Raw genomic sequence first — 19,971 nt, forward strand, 5'->3', positions numbered from 1 at the left:
CTAACCCTCAACACATTGCAGCTCTTACTGACCATGGGTCCTGTCCCTATGCTACTCCACCCTATTCTCTGAATAAAAGAGCATTACTGTCAGACCTTGAGAGTCCAAGAAATCTTTCTTTCAACTCTCCACTCACCAAGCCCGCATCACAAGGGTAAGGTTGTGTTTTTTTTTTCAAATATCATGTCCATTTCCTCATGTTTCTATTTTTTTAATTTTTTTTTTTTTAAGAAGAAGGTTAGCCCTGAGCTAACATCTGCTGCCAGGCCTCCTCTTTTTGTTGAGGAAGACTGGCCCTGAGCTAACATCCATGCCCATCTTCCTCTACTTTATATGTGGGATGCCTGCCACAGCATGGTTGGCCAAGTGGTGCCATGTCTGCACCCAGCATCCGAACCGGTGAACCCCGGGCCACCAAAGTGGAATGTGCGAACTTAACCGCTGAGCCACCGGGCCGGCCCCAAGGGTAAGGTTTTCATGCAGATTTAAGTCACTGTCTTCTCCACCGATAAGAGTTTCTAGACACTGAGTCAGCCCCTTCTTCCTGGTACATCAAGGGAGACACCCTTACAAATGGAGATTTCCCCTATAAATGTAAACATCTTTTACAAAAGAGTAAGTTCTCAGTTTTCAGAGCTTCTCCTATGTCTACAGTTTCTTAAAAATAATCAGCAAAATAACCCTTATGCCAAAAAGACATATTTTGGGGTGGCAAATTCTGCCCCCCTACATTTGTAACAGTGGTAGAGCAGTGCCCGGCACACTTCAGCACCATGCAAGTGTGTACTACTGATGAGTAAATGTCTAGCAACAGGGCACTGGAGTAGATGAGGAAGCCATTGGTCTAAAAGTAATGCAGCCTGACGTTGTTTTTCCAAAAGGGCCTGATGTGGTTGTTGAGCATACATTGTACATTTGCTTTAAGTATTTACTGTGTCCCAAAGACAAGAACCATACCCTTAAAGATAGGGATGTAGCTTTGAAGACGGTGCTGCGGCTTACTGTAAATATTCAGTAAGATTCCCTTCAACTTTGTTATGAAAAGAAATTAATCTTGTCAATTTGCTGTTTTCCTGTTTAACCTGAGGGGTAACTCAAGGGTCACAAGGATTTCTGAGCTTGTTTTACAGACAAAAGAGAATGCTTTCAAGGATCACCAGATAACAAGTCCTGAGCTGTTGATGCCCAGAAGTCAGATTGTCCAGGGGCTTATCCCAAGTGAAAAAAACACCGATTACCCCTTTGTTACTCCGAAACTCCTCCTGCTCCACCCCTTAGCTCTATAAATCCCCCTGCTTTCTTCTCTGGTTAAAGTGTATTTGAGAGAACACATGCTACCCTGACCCTAACCTACTCCTACCCCTAACCTAAAAATAGCAATAAACTCCCGCCCGTTATGCTTTGTCCTTAGTGCTGTGCGCTGGGGTCACTTCCCGGGACCTCAGTTTCGTTTTTGCACCTCCAGAGTTTAGCTTCGGGGACCGCGTGGGTGGCGCTGGAACCCGAGGACCCCGCGCGCAGGACGCCCAGCCTGGCGACCCGACCCGTTCGCACAGCAGCTGAGTTACGGCCAGCGGACTCCCGGCGCCCGGCGCGCTGATGCTTGGTGTTGCCGTGGAGATCCGGAAGGGCACCAACTACCGCGCCGGAAAGCAGGCGGGAACTACGTTTCCCAGAAGGCTCTGCGTGTGCGTCTGCAGCGCGCTTTGGGCCAATGAGGGCTTGAGGGGGCCGGACTTCCGGCGTCCGGGACTGTCACTTTGCTGCCGGGCTGCGGGCCGCAGTGGCGTTGGGGGCCGGCGAGCGCGGGGTCGTGGCGGTTTCTCCCGTAGGCTCCAGAGACCCGAGGCGGGGGCAGCGGGGACGGCGCGGCCTGAGGGCCTGCTGCGCGCGCGCGCCGTGGCCGCGGGCTGCCGGCGCCGGCGCTCCAGCCGCGGTTTCTCCGGTGCGGCGCGCGCGGCCCCGGGGGGCGGTCGGGCGGCGCCCGAGCCACGTGCTCTCCGCCCTCTGGGCCGCCCCGGAGCACCGCGCGGGGCGTCTGCGCCCTTGACGGACGGGGAGACGGAGGCCGAACCCGGCGCGCGGGTCGCCCGCCCCAAGTGCAGGCTCCGATGGCGGCGGCGGCGCTGACAGACCGGGCGCAGGTGAGTAGAAAGTCCCGACCCCCACCCGCCAGATTCCAGCTCTTGGACCCTAGCCCCGACCGAGGGAGGGACTCCACCCGGACGTCCTGTCTTCCCTCTCGGTCCGTCCCGGGCCCCGGTGTCCACGCATGGGGCGTGCGCATGTGGGAGACTCGCTTCTGGCGGCCGTGGGGCTGAGTGTGGAGGGAGGTTCCAAGGGGAGGGTCCCGCACGCGCGGAAGCCGGGAGGGCCGACCGAGCCAGGTGCTGACGGACCTGGGCTGCTCGGCGTGGAGCTCGGGGGAGAAGATACATGGGCCTGAAACGCAGGCCGAGGAGTTAAGCTTTGTCCCGAGGGCCCTGGAGCCCTGGAAGGTTTTGAACAGAGACTGGACATGCTTTAGTTGGGATTTTTAAAGTGTCCCACCGTTTGCTGAGTGGGAATAGACGCAGAGGGGGTGGCGGCGGTGTGCAGGAGGAGGCCACTGCCTCAGTTGGGCAGGTGGCAATGGCACCTGAACCAGTCTGGGGCAGTGGAGGTGGGAAAAACGCTTGGATTCTGCATGGATCTGCTGATGCATCAAGTGTGGGGTGTGAGCGAGTGTCCTGAGCGAAGGACTGTCCCAAGTTCTTCGGCCTGAGCACCCAGAAGAATGTAGTTGCTGTAGACAAACAGGAGTTTGAAGGGAAAGTAGGTTTCAGGAGAAAATCAGGAAGAGTCTACAGTGTCCCAGAGTGGAGGGATCAGGTGAACCTGGAATCGTAGATGACCAAGGACAGAGTCCTGGTATCCTGAGCCGAGGCAGGATCTGGAAGTCAGACTTAGGAGGAGGGGCTCTCATGGACTCAGCCAGGGTTGCCACTCTCTGGGCCTCTCCGGGCAAGTCTGGCAGGTGGCTGAGGGAGGGAACGGTGGCAGCCAAGAGAGAAGGGAGTAGAGGGGCCATGGCTATAGAGGCAGGAGGGAACTGGCTTCCTGAGTGCCCCCTGGATCCTGGGGGCCAGCCCTGTGGTGACTGGAGGGGATCAGCCAGTCTTTCAGGCTGGAGGAGCAGCTTTGAGATGTCAGGCAAATCCAGCAGGGGAGAGCATTCCTACAGGGATGGGTGTGCCCTGGGGGGGTCCATAGTTGGGACTTGTATAATTGCTTATTGCAAGAGCAATAAAGGCACATCGGGAGAGGATCATCTTGTGTAAAGGCTGCAGCCTGAGTGGATGCCTGGGGCTGCTCTTGGGGTGGCTTGTGTAGAGTGGCCAGTGGGGAGGCCGAAGAGGCATCTATGGCAGGCAGGTGAGGTAAGTTCCATCTGCAGAGCTCCGGCGGAGGAGGGTGAGCATCTGAGGGACATCAGGAGAGGTAGCCACTGGGACAGGGAGCTGCACCCTGGGTCACACGCTCATAGCTTAGATGGTGTCGTCTTCCCCTGCCCACTTTTGTAGGGTCTGATGGCCTTTGAGGACGTGGCTGTGTACTTCTCCCGGGAGGAGTGGGAGCTTCTGGACGCAGCCCAGAGGGCCTTGTACCGCCACGTGATGCTGGAGAACTTCTCACTCGTGGCCTCGCTAGGTAAGGCTCTGGGTACTCCATGGGAAGTTCAGTTGTTGCCAGGCTGGGCTGCCAGCACTAACTCCTTATCTCCTGGTGGCCCCTGAGCAGCCCCACACCCACTGGCTGAGTGTCCCTGTGCAGCTACGGCGCCTCTGTCCCCAGGCTCAGTCCCTTTCCTCTGGCCCTGCCAACATGATTCTCCTCACAGGGACCACTGAGCTGTTCCTGTGAGCCCTACCCTGTGGTGGAAACTTCCGGTCTTCTCGGTTGCACAGATGATGTTGTCTATGTCCCAGGAAGCCCTAACTCCTGTCCCCTGTTGGGTGGTGGGTCATCCTGAGCTTGGGCTGGCCCCTTGCTTATCTTTTCTCACAGGACTCTCTGCCTCCCGACCCCGTGTGGTCATCCAGCTTGAATGTGGCGAGGAGCCCTGGGTTCTCAGTGGGATGGATGTGACCCCAGTCAGGAATGTCCAGAGGAGGCCCAGCCTTGGTGAGTCGGGGCTCAGGGTGGGTGAGCTTGCTTGGGGCCAACCTATGGCCAAGCTTCTGTCCCCCCTTCCCCACCCTCATGGACACTCCTTTCCTGCCTCCCACCCAACTCCCTTCTGTTCTCCTTTCACCATTAGCCTCTTCTGGAGGCAGTGGCCTTGGCTGTCCCTGAAGGGGGAGCTCTCAGGGCACCCCCAGGCTTGGTGAGACCTGCACAGGATCCCACCCTCAGCCAGGCTGTGTGGCCTCAAACCCTCCTGTCTTGCCTCACCCCCTCACCTGTGTGTGGGGCCATTCCTTCATTCGTTCATTCATGTCTTCATTGTTTCTTGAGCACCTGTGATGGTCAGGCCCTTTCCAGGCACTGGGGACACAGCCTTGACCAGGATGTTCCTGGTCCTGCTTTTCTGGGGTTGACTGTGCTGGGGGAGAAGCAGTTGGTAAACAGTTCATAAGTAGAATCTATAGTATCAGGTAGCCATCAGAGTAAGGAGTAAAAGCAGGCTGGGGAGTACCCCCGGACGGGAACCATGTCTGGCCCCTGCTTTTCTCCCCAGCCTCACACACCCAGTCCTTGGGGTCCCCCTTGCCTGCCGACTCGGCCTGCCCTGGTCATGCCCTCCTGGCCAGGATGACCTAGGCATCCACAGTTTTTGTGCCTTCAGGTTGCCACCGTCTGGCAGAGGACAGAGATGTTTCTGGAGAAGCAGCATTGCCAGGGGCCTTCCGGGATAACTCCCCTCTGGCACCTACTAGGATTCTTCCCACCACTGGTGCCTCTGAACGTGGGAAAAGCCTGCAGGGTTGGCGTGGCGCCTCTCCATCTCAGGAGAGAAAACCCACGGGGGTCTCCGTGATCTACTGGGAAAGGCTCCTGCTGGGCCCAGGCAGCGGCGAGCCTGGCGTCAGCCTGCGGCTGACCTCCCCGCTGAAGGCTCCGGAGGGTGGCGCCCCCAGGGAGAAGGCTCTCACAGACCGCCCTGCGCCGGCCAAGCAGCTGCGGGTATCGGAGCGGCAGAAGCCACAGGCGCGGGAGGCTCCTGGGAGAGCCTTCCCGGGCGTCCTAGACCTCCAGGCCGCTCACGCTGCAGGGGAACAGGGAATGGGCGTGGCTTGGCGCGAGCTTCCGAGACTCCCCGCCAGCCAGGAGCCCCCGACCTGGGATGAGCTGGGCGAGGCCCTCCATACCAGCCCCGTCCTCCTCCCCGGGGAGAAGCCCTTCGAGTGCAGGGCGTGCAGCAAGGTTTTCGTCAAGAGCTCCGACCTGCTCAAGCACCTGCGCACTCACACCGGGGAGCGGCCGTACGAATGCGCACAGTGCGGCAAGGCCTTCAGCCAGACGTCGCACCTGACGCAGCACCAGCGCATCCACAGCGGCGAGACGCCCTACGCGTGCCCAGCCTGCGGCAAGGCATTCCGCCACAGCTCCTCGCTCGTGCGCCACCAGCGCATCCATACGGCCGAGAAGTCCTTCCGCTGCGGCGAGTGTGGCAAGGCCTTCAGCCACGGCTCCAACCTCAGCCAGCACCGCAAGATCCATGCGGGCGGCCGGCCCTACGCGTGCACACAGTGCGGCCGCCGCTTCTGCCGCAACTCGCACCTGATTCAACACGAGCGCACGCACACAGGTGAGAAGCCCTACGCCTGCGCGCTCTGTGGCGCCGCCTTCAGCCAGGGCTCGTCGCTCTTCAAGCACCAGCGTGTGCACACGGGCGAAAAGCCCTTTGCCTGCGCGCAGTGCGGCCGCGCCTTCAGCCATAGCTCCAACCTCACGCAGCACCAGCTGCTGCACACAGGCGAGCGGCCCTTCCGCTGCGGGGACTGCGGCAAGGCCTTCGCCAAGGGCGCCGTGCTGCTCAGCCACCGGCGCATCCACACGGGCGAGAAGCCGTTTGTGTGCACACAGTGCGGCCGTGCCTTCCGTGAACGCCCGGCCCTCTTCCACCATCAGAGGATCCACACTGGCGAGAAGCCCATGCGGCGGCCTAGGGCGGGCCTGCGCCTCCAGGCGAGACCTTCGGGGGCGTCATCAGAAGGCACGCTGGGGAGAGAAGCCGGGCCCACTCCCACCTCGAGCCCAGCTGCAGCTCCGAAGCCGGCTGAGGCCTGAGGTGGCAGCTCGGACCTTCGCTGGCCTGTCATGAGCCCCTTCCACGGATAAAGGCCGTTTCCGCTGCACATTCACACTTTGGAGAAGCCCTGTGTGTGCACTGCCATCCTATCTGCATGTGGTCACAAGATTTGCCACTTCAGCCACAGCTCACGCCTCCATCCCCAAGAGGTCATGCTCCAGAAAGATCAGGGGGATGGACACGAAGGCTAGGATTTTCGTGAGTCAGAGCCTTGGCAATCAGAGCCAGTAGGAGGTCAGCACGGTGGTGCCACTTCATGCCTATTGTGACCAGGCGCTAAGGTGAGGAGGGGTGGTGCAGGGATGTGGTGGAGGTGGTCCAAAAGTTTCTGACTTCCACACATAAACTGGCCCCGGGGTGGACGCTCAGGATGCCTACTCACTCTACCCCCACGCTGGGCCTCAGTTCATCCTAGGCTTCCTGGGAGTGAGCCCAGTGGACAGGAGGTCATGTGGGGGTCGGGTGCTGGCCTCAGGCAAGTAGCTGGGCTCTGAGCCTCAGCTGCCTCCTCTGGAGAAGAGAAAAGACAGATTCAGTTCTGCAGAGGGTATTTGCAGCACCTTGACAGGCAGTATCTTGATAAGGACCAACACATGCCAACTGCCAGCCGCTGTTCTGAGTGCTGCAAAGTGTCTCCTGACAGCCCTGTGAGGTGGCTAGTATCCTCACTTCTCAATGAGGAAACTGAGGCACAGAGAGGAAATGTAAGTTGTACACAGCAGAACCAGGACTTGAACCCAAGCCTCTGGCCCAGCATCCAAACAGCTCACCACCACACCCAGATGCTCTAGTCTGCCAACTGTGAGCGCTGAGTGGGGCCTGGCCTGGCTCCCAGCACATGGCAGATTTACAGGAAGTGGAGGAGGTGGAGGTCATAGGGAGAAAGCCAAAACGATGGCTCCCCAGCCATGCTCGTTTATTCAGGTTCTCATCCAAGCCTCAGCATTGGTTGTGTCCTGTCGTTACCAAGGTCAGTGGTACAGGAGCCTTTCCCTCCCCACTACCCTGACAAGAGGTGACATAATAATAGATATCAGATGAGACAAGATGGGGCTGCTTGATTCTGCCAGGTCCGGTGGCCATGTGCCCACCTATTCTCTTCCCTCACTTGGAAGGAGGACTTGCCCCAATGGGACTCGCTGTTACCAAAGGCTGTGTGTGGTACCTCCATCCACCAGTGTGACACCCCCACATGGTGGGGACACTGCAGCAGACGCGTAGGGTGGGGTTCTAGTTTGCTGCCTGTGGCCCTCAGCGGACCAGGGCCCATCTCGACCTCGGGCCTCATCCTAGGGAATTTAATGGTTGGTTTACTGTGGGGGGGGAAAAAAAAGACTAGTAGTTAAAACTTGGAATGGACATACATTGTAAATTGTTGCACAACACTGGAAGGCCTCAGCCTCTGCTTCCAGGTCATGGTTCAGAAAGTTTTAATAACACGAGTCCAAAGAGGCTCCTTGATAAAGGTTTCTTTTTAAAATGTGTGCTGACGCCTCTTTCATCCTAAAACAATGCAGACATGCCATCGAGGTGTGTCATTATCATAGAGCTCTGGGGATTTGGCTTCAACCTGGGTCCCGTTGAGAGGCCATAGGATAGAGATGCAGCCTGTCTGTGGCCCACAGAGAGGCTGAGATACCTGTGTCCCCTTGGCAGCCAGAGGTGAGTAGGGGACAGCCAGGAGACCTAGGCAGGGTGGATGGGGTGGGTTTGCCCCAAGCAGCAGCTCTACTAGATGAGCCTGTGGATCCAGGCTGTGGAATCTGAGGCAGGGGTCATGTGAGATGACCTGAAAGGTTGACCCCAGGCCCAGTGGGTTCTCTAGGCCCATTACCTCTAAGACTTGGCAGCCATCTGCCATACACAATAAGCTCAGACATGATGCCCCCACTCCCCACCTGCCAGCAAGGCCAGACGTAATCACCTGGCCCTGAAACCTTATAAGTTCCTGCAGGGAGGAGAGAAATGGAGATGAGGAGAGGAGTCATGCAGAACCTTCAAGAGCAGGTCATCCAAGCCATTGTCCACTCCTCCTAGACTCATCTTTCCTCTGCTCCGGTCCACATGCTGGCCTCACCCCCATCTCGCCTTCCCCCAGGCTGACCTACAAGAGGGAGCCTTAAGAAGGCTCATCAGCCTCGGTCTGCACAGCTGTGAAATGCAGACAGCACCACCCCCCCCTCGCCCCGGCTGACAGAGGACTCTTCTGGGGACCCCCATGGAGTTTAGGAGCAAAGACATTTATCAAGCAGCAAATGGGTACTGAGTCATATGCAACCTTTTCTGCACCTTGAACAGAAACTCCTGGAGCCCAGTTCTCACCTTGAGCTCTCCTAGTCCCTCAAGCTGGACTGATGCCCTATCCTGCCTCCTATGTCCCCTTCGCCCCCCTGGCCGCCTCCCTGCTTCACTTAGCCTCCCACCTGTGTGCTTGGACCACGCTATCCCTGAGTTCCTCCACCCTCCTTGAATCCACAGGTCCCCATCCCAGGACTGGCCAGTGACCCCCCCCAACCCCTGTTTCTATGGGAACACCAACCATGAGCACCTGCCTTCCCCCACATTTTAGCCCCTAAGTTGTCCTCCCCCAAACCTCTGTGGTCATGTTGGGCCCTGTCCTGCCAGGTTGGCCCTTCTGCTTTTAATCCTGAACAGGCTGTGACTATAAAAGTGTCCCTGTGCTTTCTGGATCAAGATGATGAAGGAGGAGTCGACAGCAATAGCATTCTGAAGCTAGGAGGGGATGGGGAGCTGTGACTGATTTAGGGAAAGCCAAATACTGAGTTGGCACTGGGAGAAGTGGAGGAAGGTCCCACCAGGCTTACACTGCAGAACTCCAGGAGGCTTGAAAACCAGCAGCCCCCTGGGAGGGGAGACTTCAAACAAAGATGGCTGGGGAGAGCTACTGGAGAAGCTGTTAGAGCCCCAGCTCTCTCCTCACACAGTGGATGTCGGTAGAGTCATTTCTGGGGCATCCCCACAGTCCCAAAGAAAAGACCTAAGCCCCCACAAAAAAAAGCCCAATCTGATGATGTTACTGGGAAGAGGACAAGCCCCAGCCACGCACATGCTCAGAGCTTCCCATCAGTGTTTAAGATCACTGCTCTTCATCAGGAGCTGGCAGCCAGGGATTCCTAGGCATCCAAAGAAACCAAAAAGGCAGATGCAATTTAGGATTGAATAAGTCATGGTTCAGCCACTTGATGTTTGGAAGCAAAACTGAGCCCGTCCTACAGTCAGATTTTAAAAACGATAACACTGCCTATGGAGATAATCTAAAAATAAAAGTCACCCTTACTTGTTCTGGTCCCCAAAGTAAATGAAAGCTTGAGCACATCCCATAAACCTAGACCAAAACCTGCATCCCTCACTTTGCAATACTGATATCTGAAGACATGTCTGAGATTCTGAGGGTATAAATAATGGGACAGTCTCCTCATCAGTAAATGGGTGCCCACCCGAGTCTCTGTGTCCCAGCAAGTCCGCAGGGGGCTCAGCAGAGGAAGAATGAAGGTCCCCAGCACCCTCCTCACTAGAGAAATTCCCGGAGATGGAGGAGGAAACCCACGGATCAGGCCCGCCTTCCCGGCCAGACGTCGCTGCCTCCTGGGACCATGTGGAGGCGTCTCGAACTACACTACCCAGGCAGCCACTTCCGTCCTCCCTGGCGGACAGGGCTACGCTCCGGCCGTTGCCTTGGAGATAGCGAGAGGCGGGCGGATGTGCTCTGACGGTTACCAAGGGGACTGCTGGACGAAGAGAAGGAAGCCTCGGGAAGAGCGTCGAGGGAGGAGCCTCGGCGGAGTACCAGCTCTGATTGGCCGAAGGGACACGGTACTCCCCACTCCTCCCCTCGCCCGCCAATAGGAACCGGGTCCGTTGTGCACATGCGCAGGATTCTAAGGTACCGTCCATCACGGCAGTCGGTGAGTCGAAGGGCTCGGATATAAAGAAAAAGCGGCCACCAGTGAGGGGAGGGAAATCCCCAAACTCTGCGATTCTGCAGGCTCCTCTAAGAGGGACGGAGCGCCTCTCAGTCTTGAAAGGCCTCTCAAAGCGACCGTCCGCTGGCGGAGGCCACGACTGTCCTTGCTTGCTGAGGCTCATGGGAAACGTAGTCCAAGGGTGTGTGTGTGTGTGTGTGTGTGTGTGTGTGTGTGCCTTCGGAGGCCACGACTGTCCTTGCTTGCTGAGGCTCATGGGAAACGTAGTCCAAGGGGGGGGGGGGGGGGGGGGGGTGTGTGTGTGTGTGTGTGTGTGTGTGTGTGTGTGTGTGTGTGTGTGTGTGTGTGTGTGTGTGTGTGTGTGTGTGCCTTCTGCGCAGGCGCATGATTGGCCAGGGCGGTGTCGCCAGGGCAACGCGCGGAGGGGCGGGCCGGTGCGGTCTGCGGAAGGCGGGCGAGGGGGTCGCGGTGCCACTCACCGGAAGTGGCCTCAGGGCGCCGGCGCGGCGGTCCAGGTGAGCGTAGGCCTCGCTGGGCTGGGCGCGGCCTTTCCGACCCCGGGACCCAGTCGGCCCTGCTCCCTGCGCTACCTCTCGACGTGCTCTGTGCGCCCGGCCGCCGAGCCTTTGCCCAGGCCCCTCCTCCCGCCACAACACTATTCCCCCTCCTCCGGGAAGACCTCCTCCCTCCCTTTCCTTTGGGAGACAGACTCTAGAGGTCAGGCCTGGTCCAGTCCGTCTGACAGTCCCCCAGGTGGGCGCGTTTCACTCCAGACCGTCTTCGGGCTCGGGACCCAGTTGTCCACTTACGCGTCCACGCAACTCGTGGCTTCCGTATTGTTTTGCTTTTCACGTGCACGGTCCGGACGGTGTGAGTCATCCTCGGTCCTCTGTGGTCAGGCAGCGAGCAGGTTGTCCCAGGGTCCGCATCAGCCCTTGCCTCCACCCACGGCGGAGAAGTGCCTGTCCCTGCAGCCAGCCGTTCGGTGCCCCGTTTCAGTCAACATGTGCCGGAGACCTGGGCACAGACATGCCCCGCCTGGCCCCATGTCCTGCTGCTGACCTTCCCGTCCTCATGGCTCCGCCCATGAGATCACAGCCCCACCGCCTTCTGGCTGTCCCTCAGCCTCTTTCCGGATTACTGCTTCCCTCCCTGCTCTGCTGGGCGCCCTCCGTGGCTCCTCAGCCTGGACGCCCGTGATGACTCCCCTCACCTACCTCTCCACCGTCGTCTTCCAACAGTCCCTTGTTGTACCCAAATGTTTGCAGTTTCCTGGAAGCTCCACTGGGCAACTTGCTTCCAAGAATTCGTCCACAAGGCTCCCTCCTGCTCTGTTTCCTTTAGTAGCCAGCTCCTGTGACCCCTCCCTCCGTGAAGCTTTCCTGGCCTCACCCATCCCCAAGCAAGGGTCCTCTCTGTCCTGGTCCCAGCCCCCTGGGGCTGGGCCTCTGCACGTGTCTGCCTACCTGGCCATGGTCTCTTGGCCAGTACCCTGATCCTTCCTTTTCTGCAGGTCCCTCTTGGTGGCTCCAAGAAGACTTCTGGTACAACAATGCCATCCCCACTGGGCCCCCCATGCCTGCCCTCCGTGGACTCCTTGGCCACCCTGGAGGAGCCTGAGGCAGCACGCCTGCGTTTCCGGGGGTTCTGCTACCAGGAGGTGGCGGGTCCCCAAGAGGCCCTGGCCCAGCTCCGGGAGCTTTGCCGCCAGTGGCTGCAGCCAGAGGTGCGCTCCAAGGAGCAGATGCTGGAGCTGCTGGTGCTGGAGCAGTTCCTGGGCACCCTTCCCCCTGAGATCCAGGCCTGGGTGCGGGAACAGCGGCCAGGCAGCCCTGAGGAGGCTGCAGCCCTGGTCGAGGGCCTGCAGCATGACCCTGGGCAGCTGCTGGACTGGGTGAGTGTGGCTGGTGTTGGTTTCTTGGAGGAACACAGCAAGACTAGAGCCCCCATGACTTGCCTCTCCCCCTCAGATCACAGCCCATGTCCTGAAGCAAGGGGTGCTTCCAGCAGCACAGAAGACAGAGGAGTCTTTGGGGAGCCCCCCCACTTCAGGGACGGTGGAGGCCCTCAAAGCAGCCTCTGGCGAGGAGCCACAGGACGCCCAGATGGAGGGATCTGCCCAGCTCAGCTGCAGCGTGAAAGAGGAGCCTGATGCTGATAGGCAGGAGATGGGTGAGAGGGGGCCACAGTGGGGTTGGTGGGCTCCTGGAGGGAGTGTGGGCATCCCCTGATAGGGTGAGGATCCCAGGAGATGCTGTGCTGGGACGGGGGACAGAGGGGGGGTGTGCTCCTAGAGGGAGTGTGGATGTCCCTAGGTGGGATGGGGACCCAGGAGGGTCTGCAAACTGCAGACCCTCCCCTCTTGGGTCCCCGGGTGGTAGGAGGAAAGGGTTGGCTGGCTGGCTGCCTGTCATGTGACTGGTACACATGGTGGCCTCCTGCCTGCTGGCCAAGGAGGACCAAGGCTGCACCACCAACACTAGCTCCTCACCTGCCCTGGCTCACATGGGCAGCCCCTGACTCCCATCTGCCTCGCTTCCTAGCACCCTCCAGTCCCCCAAATCCAGCCCCATCCCATGAGGGGCGCCTTGAACACTGGGAACTGGCCTCTGCGTCCTTCCACCCACCCAGGATTCAGGTGAGCAGTCCAGGTGGGAGGTACAGGACCCCAGTGGGAAGGGAGTGTCCCTGGTGGCCACTCTCTGCCTGCCAGTTTTCCAGTCTCCTTGGCTAGTGGTTCCTGTGCTCTTTGCTGCCCAGAAGTGGAGTTGGCATCAGGGTGCCCCTTGCAGGTCCTAGGGGACAGAGGAACAAACCAGTGGTTTCTTTCTGGTTGGGAAGGATTTTTGCCTCAGGCCATGGCTTTAGAGTGACTGGAACCATGAGGCTTGGCTTCCTCACTTACAGAGAAGTCTGGGGAGAGGGTGGGGTTCCAGCTCCCAGCAGTCCTGAGCTGGCACCTGGGGATTTGAAGCCTCATAGGCAGGTGGGGAGGGGACAAGATGACCAATGCTGGCAGGAAGCCTGAGCTCCACACAGCAGTCTGGTCTCCCCAACACACCTGAGATCAGAATGGAGATGCTCTTTGTCAGCAATGCCTGCAACCCCCTTTCTCCCAGGGCCTTCCTCAAAGGCCAGCCTGCCCCAGCTGCAGCCAGCTGGCCATAGAAGCTCAGCTGAGGCCCCTGCTATCTGGAGCGCATGTTCCTGAGTGTGGGGAGCAGGAGGCCTGTCCTCCCCTAGCAGCTCTGCTCCTAAACCATGCCACTCAGGAGCATCCCCGGCGGAAGAGCTGGTTGAGATATGCTTGGAGGCTGAGAAGTCCCCCAGGCTCCCTCTACAGCCTGATGGCACAGAAGGAAACCGAGGGGGGCAGGAGGCCACATACCCTCCAAAGCCTCCTCTTCTCCAGCAGCACCATCCGGGCTGTGGCTCTGTGTGGCTGCCGCCTTCCTGCCCTCCTTCCTGCCCCTGGAGTCACTGTGGCATGTCTGTCAGGATTATTTTTCCCAACCCAGCAAAGCCAGATGATGGGATTTTGGGAGGTGAGGAGGGCAGACCCCACGGGCAGGGAGTGAATCTCTTGGTGAAGCTGAAAGGTCCTGCGACCACAAAGCCTGGGCCCAGCTCACCCTCTGGCAATAGGTAGCAGCCAACCCACGCACCTGGTCCCTTCCTGGTCCCTGTCCTGAGCTGTGTGGCCACACCTCCTGACTCCAGTGCTCCCTGGTCCCTCCACCTCCCCATCTCCCCACAGCCAGGTCCCCACCTCCAGGAATGCTGAGGCCCTGGGAAGCTCCCCAAGGAACATCTGTTACTCTTGTAATGTGGGCTTGGCGAAGAGGTGGCTCGGGTCTCCTCGACTTCCCTGGCCTTTTGTTCTCGGTGCAGCACAGATTATTCAAGGCACAGGAATGGGGTCAGCACATCTGTTCTTGCCTCAGCCGCCCACAAAACCCATCCAGGGGTCCTCACTTTCAATCTGTCCGGCCAGCATGTGGGGTGGGGCAGCTGAGGGGACTGTGCTGGCAGCATGCTCCATCCAGGTGAGCTGAAGGACAGCTCTCTCCCCGGCCCTGCTTCCCCAACAGCACACAGTCTCATCTCAGCTTCGTCTATAGCCTTAGATAACCTGCCCGCGCCCCCAGGCCGTAAGGGTGTGACCACGAGTCCGAGGGGCACGCGGGTGATGGGCCGCGTCCCCGCAGGAGGAGTGGGGGCTGCTGGACCCGTCTCAGAAGGAGCTGTACTGGGACGCGATGCTGGAGAAGTATGGCACGGTGGTCTCCCTAGGTGAGGACCGGCCGCGCCCCCAGGCCCTTCCCTGTGCGCCTCCAGCGCGTGTTCGCGTTCCCCCGCCTTCCCAAGGGCGCCCTTGCCACTGGCCAGTGCCCCGACCCGCCCCGGCCGGCACTGGCGCTGACCGCCCCGCCCGGCAGGGTTGCCGCCCCCGCGGCGGGAGGCGCCGGCCGAGTCGGAGCCGCGGGCGCTGAGTGCGGGGACCGAGGGCCCAGGAAGCCTGCGCACGGGTGAGTGCGGCTCAGTGTGAGCGTTCCCGGGGGCGGGGGCGGGGACAGGGGCTGGGCCCGCCCTCTCGCGCCTGGGGGAGGGACTGGCCAGTGTCGCGGGCCCGGGGCCACCCGGTGCCGCCTCTCCTTCCCCAGGAGACGAAAGCGAGAGCCCCCGCGAGGGTCCGGCCGGCCGCCCGGAGGCCCGGCCGCTACGGGGCCCCGCGTCTGGCGCCTGGGAGGGCCCGTCCGGGGCCGCCGCGCCCGCCCCGCTGTCGCCGGGGCCCGCTGGCCGGGGGATGCCCCCGGCGCGCTCCGCACCCGCGGCCCCGGGGGCGCGGCCGGAGCCGGGCGGCCCGCGAAGGAAGCCCTACACGTGCGAACAGTGCGGCCGCGGCTTCGACTGGAAGTCGGTGTTTGTCATCCACCACCGCACACACGCGGGCGCACGGGTGCCGGCCCTGGCCGGCGGGGCCTCGGAGAAGCCGCCGCAGAGTCCCCGGGAGCCGGGCGCGCCCCGCCACCCCCGGCGCGCGCCCCCGGGCCCGCGGAGCTACGCGTGCGAGGAGTGCGGGCGCAGCTTCAGCTGGAAGTCGCAGCTGGTCATCCATCGCAAGAGCCACGCCGGCCAGCGGCGCCACTTCTGCGGAGACTGCGGCCGCGGCTTCGACTGGAAGTCCCAGCTGGTCATCCACAGGAAGAGCCATCGGCCCGAGGCCCCCTGAGCCTCGCCTCAGGGGCCCGCTGCTCGGCCTCAGTCTGGGAGATTGGACTCAATCAGAGTTCCCGGGGGTCCCCTGCCCCTGGCTCAGTCTCCCCCAAAAAAGCCACCTGGGTGCAAAGAAAAGAAGCGCCCCGCCCCCCCTCCCAATCTAGAGTGAGGCCTGGGTTCAATCCACCGCTGACCAGTGGCAGCCAGGTGACTTCCAGGCTCCGAGCTCCCCACCTGTGACATGGTGCAGGCTGACGACTCTCCCTGCCCCTGGGACCTCCCTGGCCCCTGGTGGATGCTCAAAAACTGCCCCTTCCCACACCTGAAAGCGGCTGGGCCAAGGTCTGTGTGTGGAAGGTGCCGGAAAACCCTGGAGAGCATGGCCTGCTTCTGTTTGCAGGCAGATGGAAGACTAATGGCCCTCTATGTGCGTTTTAGATTTTTAGCAAATACCACTTTTATAATGAAGTTTTTGCATAAGAATCCTCATTTCTGGCTTCTGCTGATCACAAGATCAGCTGGAACCACAGAGCAGCCATACCCACAAGAAGGGCCCACAGTCCTGGACCCCCAGCCTACCTTGTTCCTTGGTTGCCCACGTCACTCCCTGGTGTTCTCTTTTGACCTCTCAAATCCCAGCTTGAGTGGACACTAAGGGAGCTTCCTTTCCAATATGGATGGACAAGGGTGGCCTCTGAGAAAAGGGGCCATAAACGTGTCACTTAGCCATGCACGCCTGCGTGAGGGCTGCACCCCCACAGCCCACGCAGTTGGTCAGTCGGTCACAAAACAAGAGAACAAAGGATCAGCTGCCTACTGCCCACAGAGGTCGGTCTGGATTTCTGGGCAGTTGTTTGGGACTTTGGCCAATGCCCTGTATTAGTTTCCTATTGTTGCTCTAACAAACATGGTGGCTTGAAACAACACAAATTTATTATTATGTTACAACTCTGAAATGGGTCTCACAGAGCTAAATCAAGGTCTCAGCAGGGCTGGTTCCTCCTGAAGGCTCTAGAGAAGAATCCATTTTATTGCCTTTTCTAGCTTCTAGAGACCACTACCTTCCTTGGTTTATGGCCCCTTTGTCCATCTTCAAAGCCCAACAGTGAGTGGTCAAGTCTGTCTTAATGCTCCCATCTCTAGCTCCGACTCTTTTGCCCCCTCCTTACAAGGTCACTTGGGGTCACATTTAGGGCTCACCTGGTAGTCTGTGATAATCTCCCTGTCTCAGGGTTCTCCATCACATCTGGTCCAGTCCCCACCCTCACACTTGATCTCTTCAGCAAAATTCCTTTTGTGTCTGAGATAACATATTCATGGGTTCTAGGGATTAGACCATGGATGTCTGGGGGCCGTTATTCAGCACCCTTCCCCATCTCCTTTCGACTCTAAAAACTAGGGACATTTTCATGAAGGATGGTTTCCAGAAACAGGTGCACACAACGAAGGAGCCCTCTGCAGCCTCGGGCACACGCATGAGGGGAGTGGGTGTTGAGGGTGGCTGTGGCCATGGCTACCCAAGCAGGGGAGGGGCCGCCTAGGGGGATCACCTGGCTGGGGGTCTGGACATTGTTGCAGCCTAAAGCTGGGAGGGATAAGTCTCCATGGGGTTGGGGGGAGAGGGGGCTTGTCCCCAGTCTTCTGAGGACCTACTCATCTGTTGCTTGGGGAAGCATGGCCAGACTGGAGGTGGAGCTGGGGGCAGGTGATCTGGTAGGTAAGCAGGAGGTGAGATCCGTGCTGGGGACATGGAGGAAGAGGATGGAGCAGTGCCCATGGGTTCAAGCCACACCCAGGCCAGAAAGGAAAGTGGGGTGGGGGGCATGGCAGGTGGTGAAGGCTCTGAGAGGGTGCAAACCCCACAGGGAAGGCGGAGGGATGGAGGGGAGCACTACACTGAGGAAGAGTGGGCAGGCAGTTGTTTAATAATGTTTTTCGTAACTAAAAGTAGTTTATATTCACTTAGAAAAAGTTGAAATATACCAGAGAGCAAAGAATATCATGAAAATGGTCCCTAATTCCACTGCCTCATGGCAGTGCTCATTCTAGGTGTTCACACTCAGGGTGTTTGTCTTATAAAGCTTCCAGAGAGACTATGTCATTTTGAATCATGCTCTTCTCACTCCCTCATTTCCCTGTGTTATTAAAAACACAACATGTTTTTTAATGCCTGGGTGAAAAATTCCATTTTCTCGCAGGCACTGTCACTTCTGCCGAGCCCATATAGTTCCTTGTTCCCCCCACCCCCACGGTGCCCTGTGCTGTATGAATGCTCCTGAGCACACATTTCGGATGCAGCTCTGGCTATTTCCTCAGAATAAGTCTCCCAAAGTGGGATTGGTGAGTTTAAGGGAGCATGGGGTTTTTCTTTTTAATTTTTGTTTCTGCTGTAAAACGACAAATTATTTCATAGTTCTGGAGGTCAGAAGTTAGACAGTCTCACTACGCTAAAATGGAGGTGTCGGCAGGGCTGCGTTCCTTCTGTAAACTCCAGGGGAGAATCCATTCCTTGCCTTTGCCAGCTCTAGAGTTGGCCTGTGTTCCTGGGCTCATGGCCCCATCCTCCGTCTTCAAAGCCAGCAGCAGCCAGTTGACTCTGTCACACTGCATCACCCATCACCCTGGCACTCTTCTGCCTCCTGCTCCCATTTTTGAGGACCCTTGTGATGACACTGGGCCCACCTGGATACTTCAGGATAATCTCCCTATCTCGAGGTCAGCTGATAGGGCATGGGATTTTAAAATTCTCGATGGCTACATCAAAGCATTTTCCAGAAACATGGGGCCAGTCTGCCTCCCCTCCAGAATGACTCCCCAACAGTTAAGACACCCTAGATTCTTGTTTTCTACTGTCCTCTTCAGTTCCGGAGGCAGAACATGATTGTAGTGTTGTTTCTGTGGATGTGGTCAGGCTGAGCCCTCCTTCCCACATTCGCTCATGTTGCCTCCTCCTCCACGAAGAAAAGGGTATGTGCCACCCCATTTGTCACTTCCTTGTGCATCTGGTCATTAGTGGCTTGAATTTTCATGTATTATATCTGTTGATGTCTTCCATTGCTTTTCTTAGACAGTTTGCCCATTGCGTTCACCCGAGCCAGCTCAGCAGCCTGTCAACTTCCAGGATAGGTTCCAGAATTTACCTCTTCCCATTGGAACTGGGCCAGGCCACCCCTACTGTGGGACCCACTTGCTGCTTCCATTCCCTGGGCTGAGACTGGGCAAAGGCCTGGGGGAGGTGTCTGCCTGTCCCATTCCAGCTGCTTGGGTCCCCGTCGCATCTTATCTGATCCTCATGATGACCTCAGGAGTCTTTCCTCCTCCCCACCTGGGTCTTCCTTCAGGCCCCTTTAACTTTTTTTTTTTGAGGAAGATTGGCCCTGAGCTAACATCTGTTGCCAATCTTGCTCTTTTTGCTTGAGGAAGATTGTTGCTGAGCTAACATCTGTGCCAATCTTCCTCTATTTTGTATGTGGGATGCTGCCACAGCATGGCTTGACGAGTGGTGTGTAGGTCTGCTCCCAGGGTCTGAACCCATGAACCCCAGGCTGTAGAAGTGAAATTAATCAATAAGCCACTGGGCCAGCACCCCCTTTACCTTCTTTAGCCACTACCCCTTGGTTAAGCCTACTTGGGGCCAAGACACACTCCACCACCCTCAGCCCCAGAGATGGCCTGGTGATTAAAGAGCCAGGATTTGACCTGGGTCTGCCTGACTCTGGAAGCATCTGTGGGTGTAGTGTCTAAGGGCTAAAATTAAGGCCCAATATTACGTGCTGCCTTAACACCTGAAACCAGGAGAGTCTCGAAGGGCAAACAGCAAACTCCCCTCCCCACCTTGCTCCTACAGAGAAGAGCCCCATGTCAAACAGCGCTCCTTGGCCAAGGGACTGGGCGCAGTTCCTGCTTATCCCTGAGCAGCAGATTTCAGTTCCCTCTCAGCCTGAAGAATTATTCAAACAGGCTAGTCACATCCTGCAGCAGGAACCAGGGGCCACCTTGGCCTCTTGTTACTACAAAGCCTGCCTCCTGTAGTCTGTTCACTTGGTTCCCAAATGCAAGCCCCCTATGACCCTGCATGGCATGAGGTGTCCTCTTCCCCAGGCTGTGAGTTCATACATCTAATAGACTGCTGTCCATTTCATCTGTCCAAGGTCACGTGTCGTGTATTCATCCATCCCCAAAACCCTAGGGCCAGATGAATAGGAGGTATTATAATGGTGGGCCCCCTTGGTGCAGGCTGACCACTGTGGGAGCCATGATACCAGATGAAGGCACTCCAGACGTAGGGCACCACATGCCCCAAGGTTTTGAGCAGGGCTGGAGCCTGAGTGAGGTAAGCAAGGCACCGCCTGAAGGGATGCCAAAAAACTCAGCCATCAAGACAGATAACAGTTTAGTGCAACATTCTAAAAAAAAAAAATTAATGCAAATATCATAAAATGTTAAGTTTTAACGTAGAGATTTTTTTTTTTTTTAAAGATTGGCCCCTGGGCTATCAACTGTTGCCAATCT

The 19,971-nt window shown here is 58.1% G+C and overlaps 2 protein-coding genes across 9 annotated transcripts; both read left to right on the forward strand.

Annotated features, from left to right (window-relative positions):
* Positions 1-1,748: 1,748 nt before the first annotated feature.
* Positions 1,749-7,775, forward strand: ZNF324 (zinc finger protein 324). 5 transcript variants are annotated; one of them, XM_005596103.4, is made up of 4 exons: positions 1,749-2,144; positions 3,564-3,690; positions 4,048-4,164; positions 4,829-7,775. In XM_005596103.4, exons 1-4 carry the CDS (start codon positions 2,112-2,114, stop codon positions 6,271-6,273), a joined length of 1,722 nt encoding a protein of 573 aa, XP_005596160.1. In that variant the 5' UTR covers positions 1,749-2,111; the 3' UTR covers positions 6,274-7,775.
* A 148-nt stretch (positions 7,776-7,923) lies between these two features.
* ZNF446 (zinc finger protein 446) lies at positions 7,924-15,927 on the forward strand. Of its 4 annotated transcripts, XM_023651546.2 has the most exons (7): positions 7,924-10,754; positions 11,753-12,133; positions 12,210-12,411; positions 12,783-12,877; positions 14,448-14,532; positions 14,679-14,768; positions 14,904-15,927. In XM_023651546.2, exons 1-7 carry the CDS (start codon positions 10,401-10,403, stop codon positions 15,470-15,472), a joined length of 1,776 nt encoding a protein of 591 aa, XP_023507314.2. In that variant the 5' UTR covers positions 7,924-10,400; the 3' UTR covers positions 15,473-15,927. The 4 variants fall into 4 exon arrangements, with proteins under 4 accessions (XP_023507314.2, XP_070081214.1, XP_070081215.1 ...); XM_070225113.1 differs by lacking the exon at positions 12,783-12,877; XM_070225114.1 differs by lacking the exon at positions 12,783-12,877 and having other exon boundaries at positions 11,753-11,965.
* The last annotated feature ends 4,044 nt before the right edge of the window (positions 15,928-19,971 follow it).

The sequence above is a fragment of the Equus caballus genome, chromosome 10 (assembly GCF_041296265.1).
Source record: "Equus caballus isolate H_3958 breed thoroughbred chromosome 10, TB-T2T, whole genome shotgun sequence".
NCBI lineage: Eukaryota > Metazoa > Chordata > Mammalia > Perissodactyla > Equidae > Equus > Equus caballus.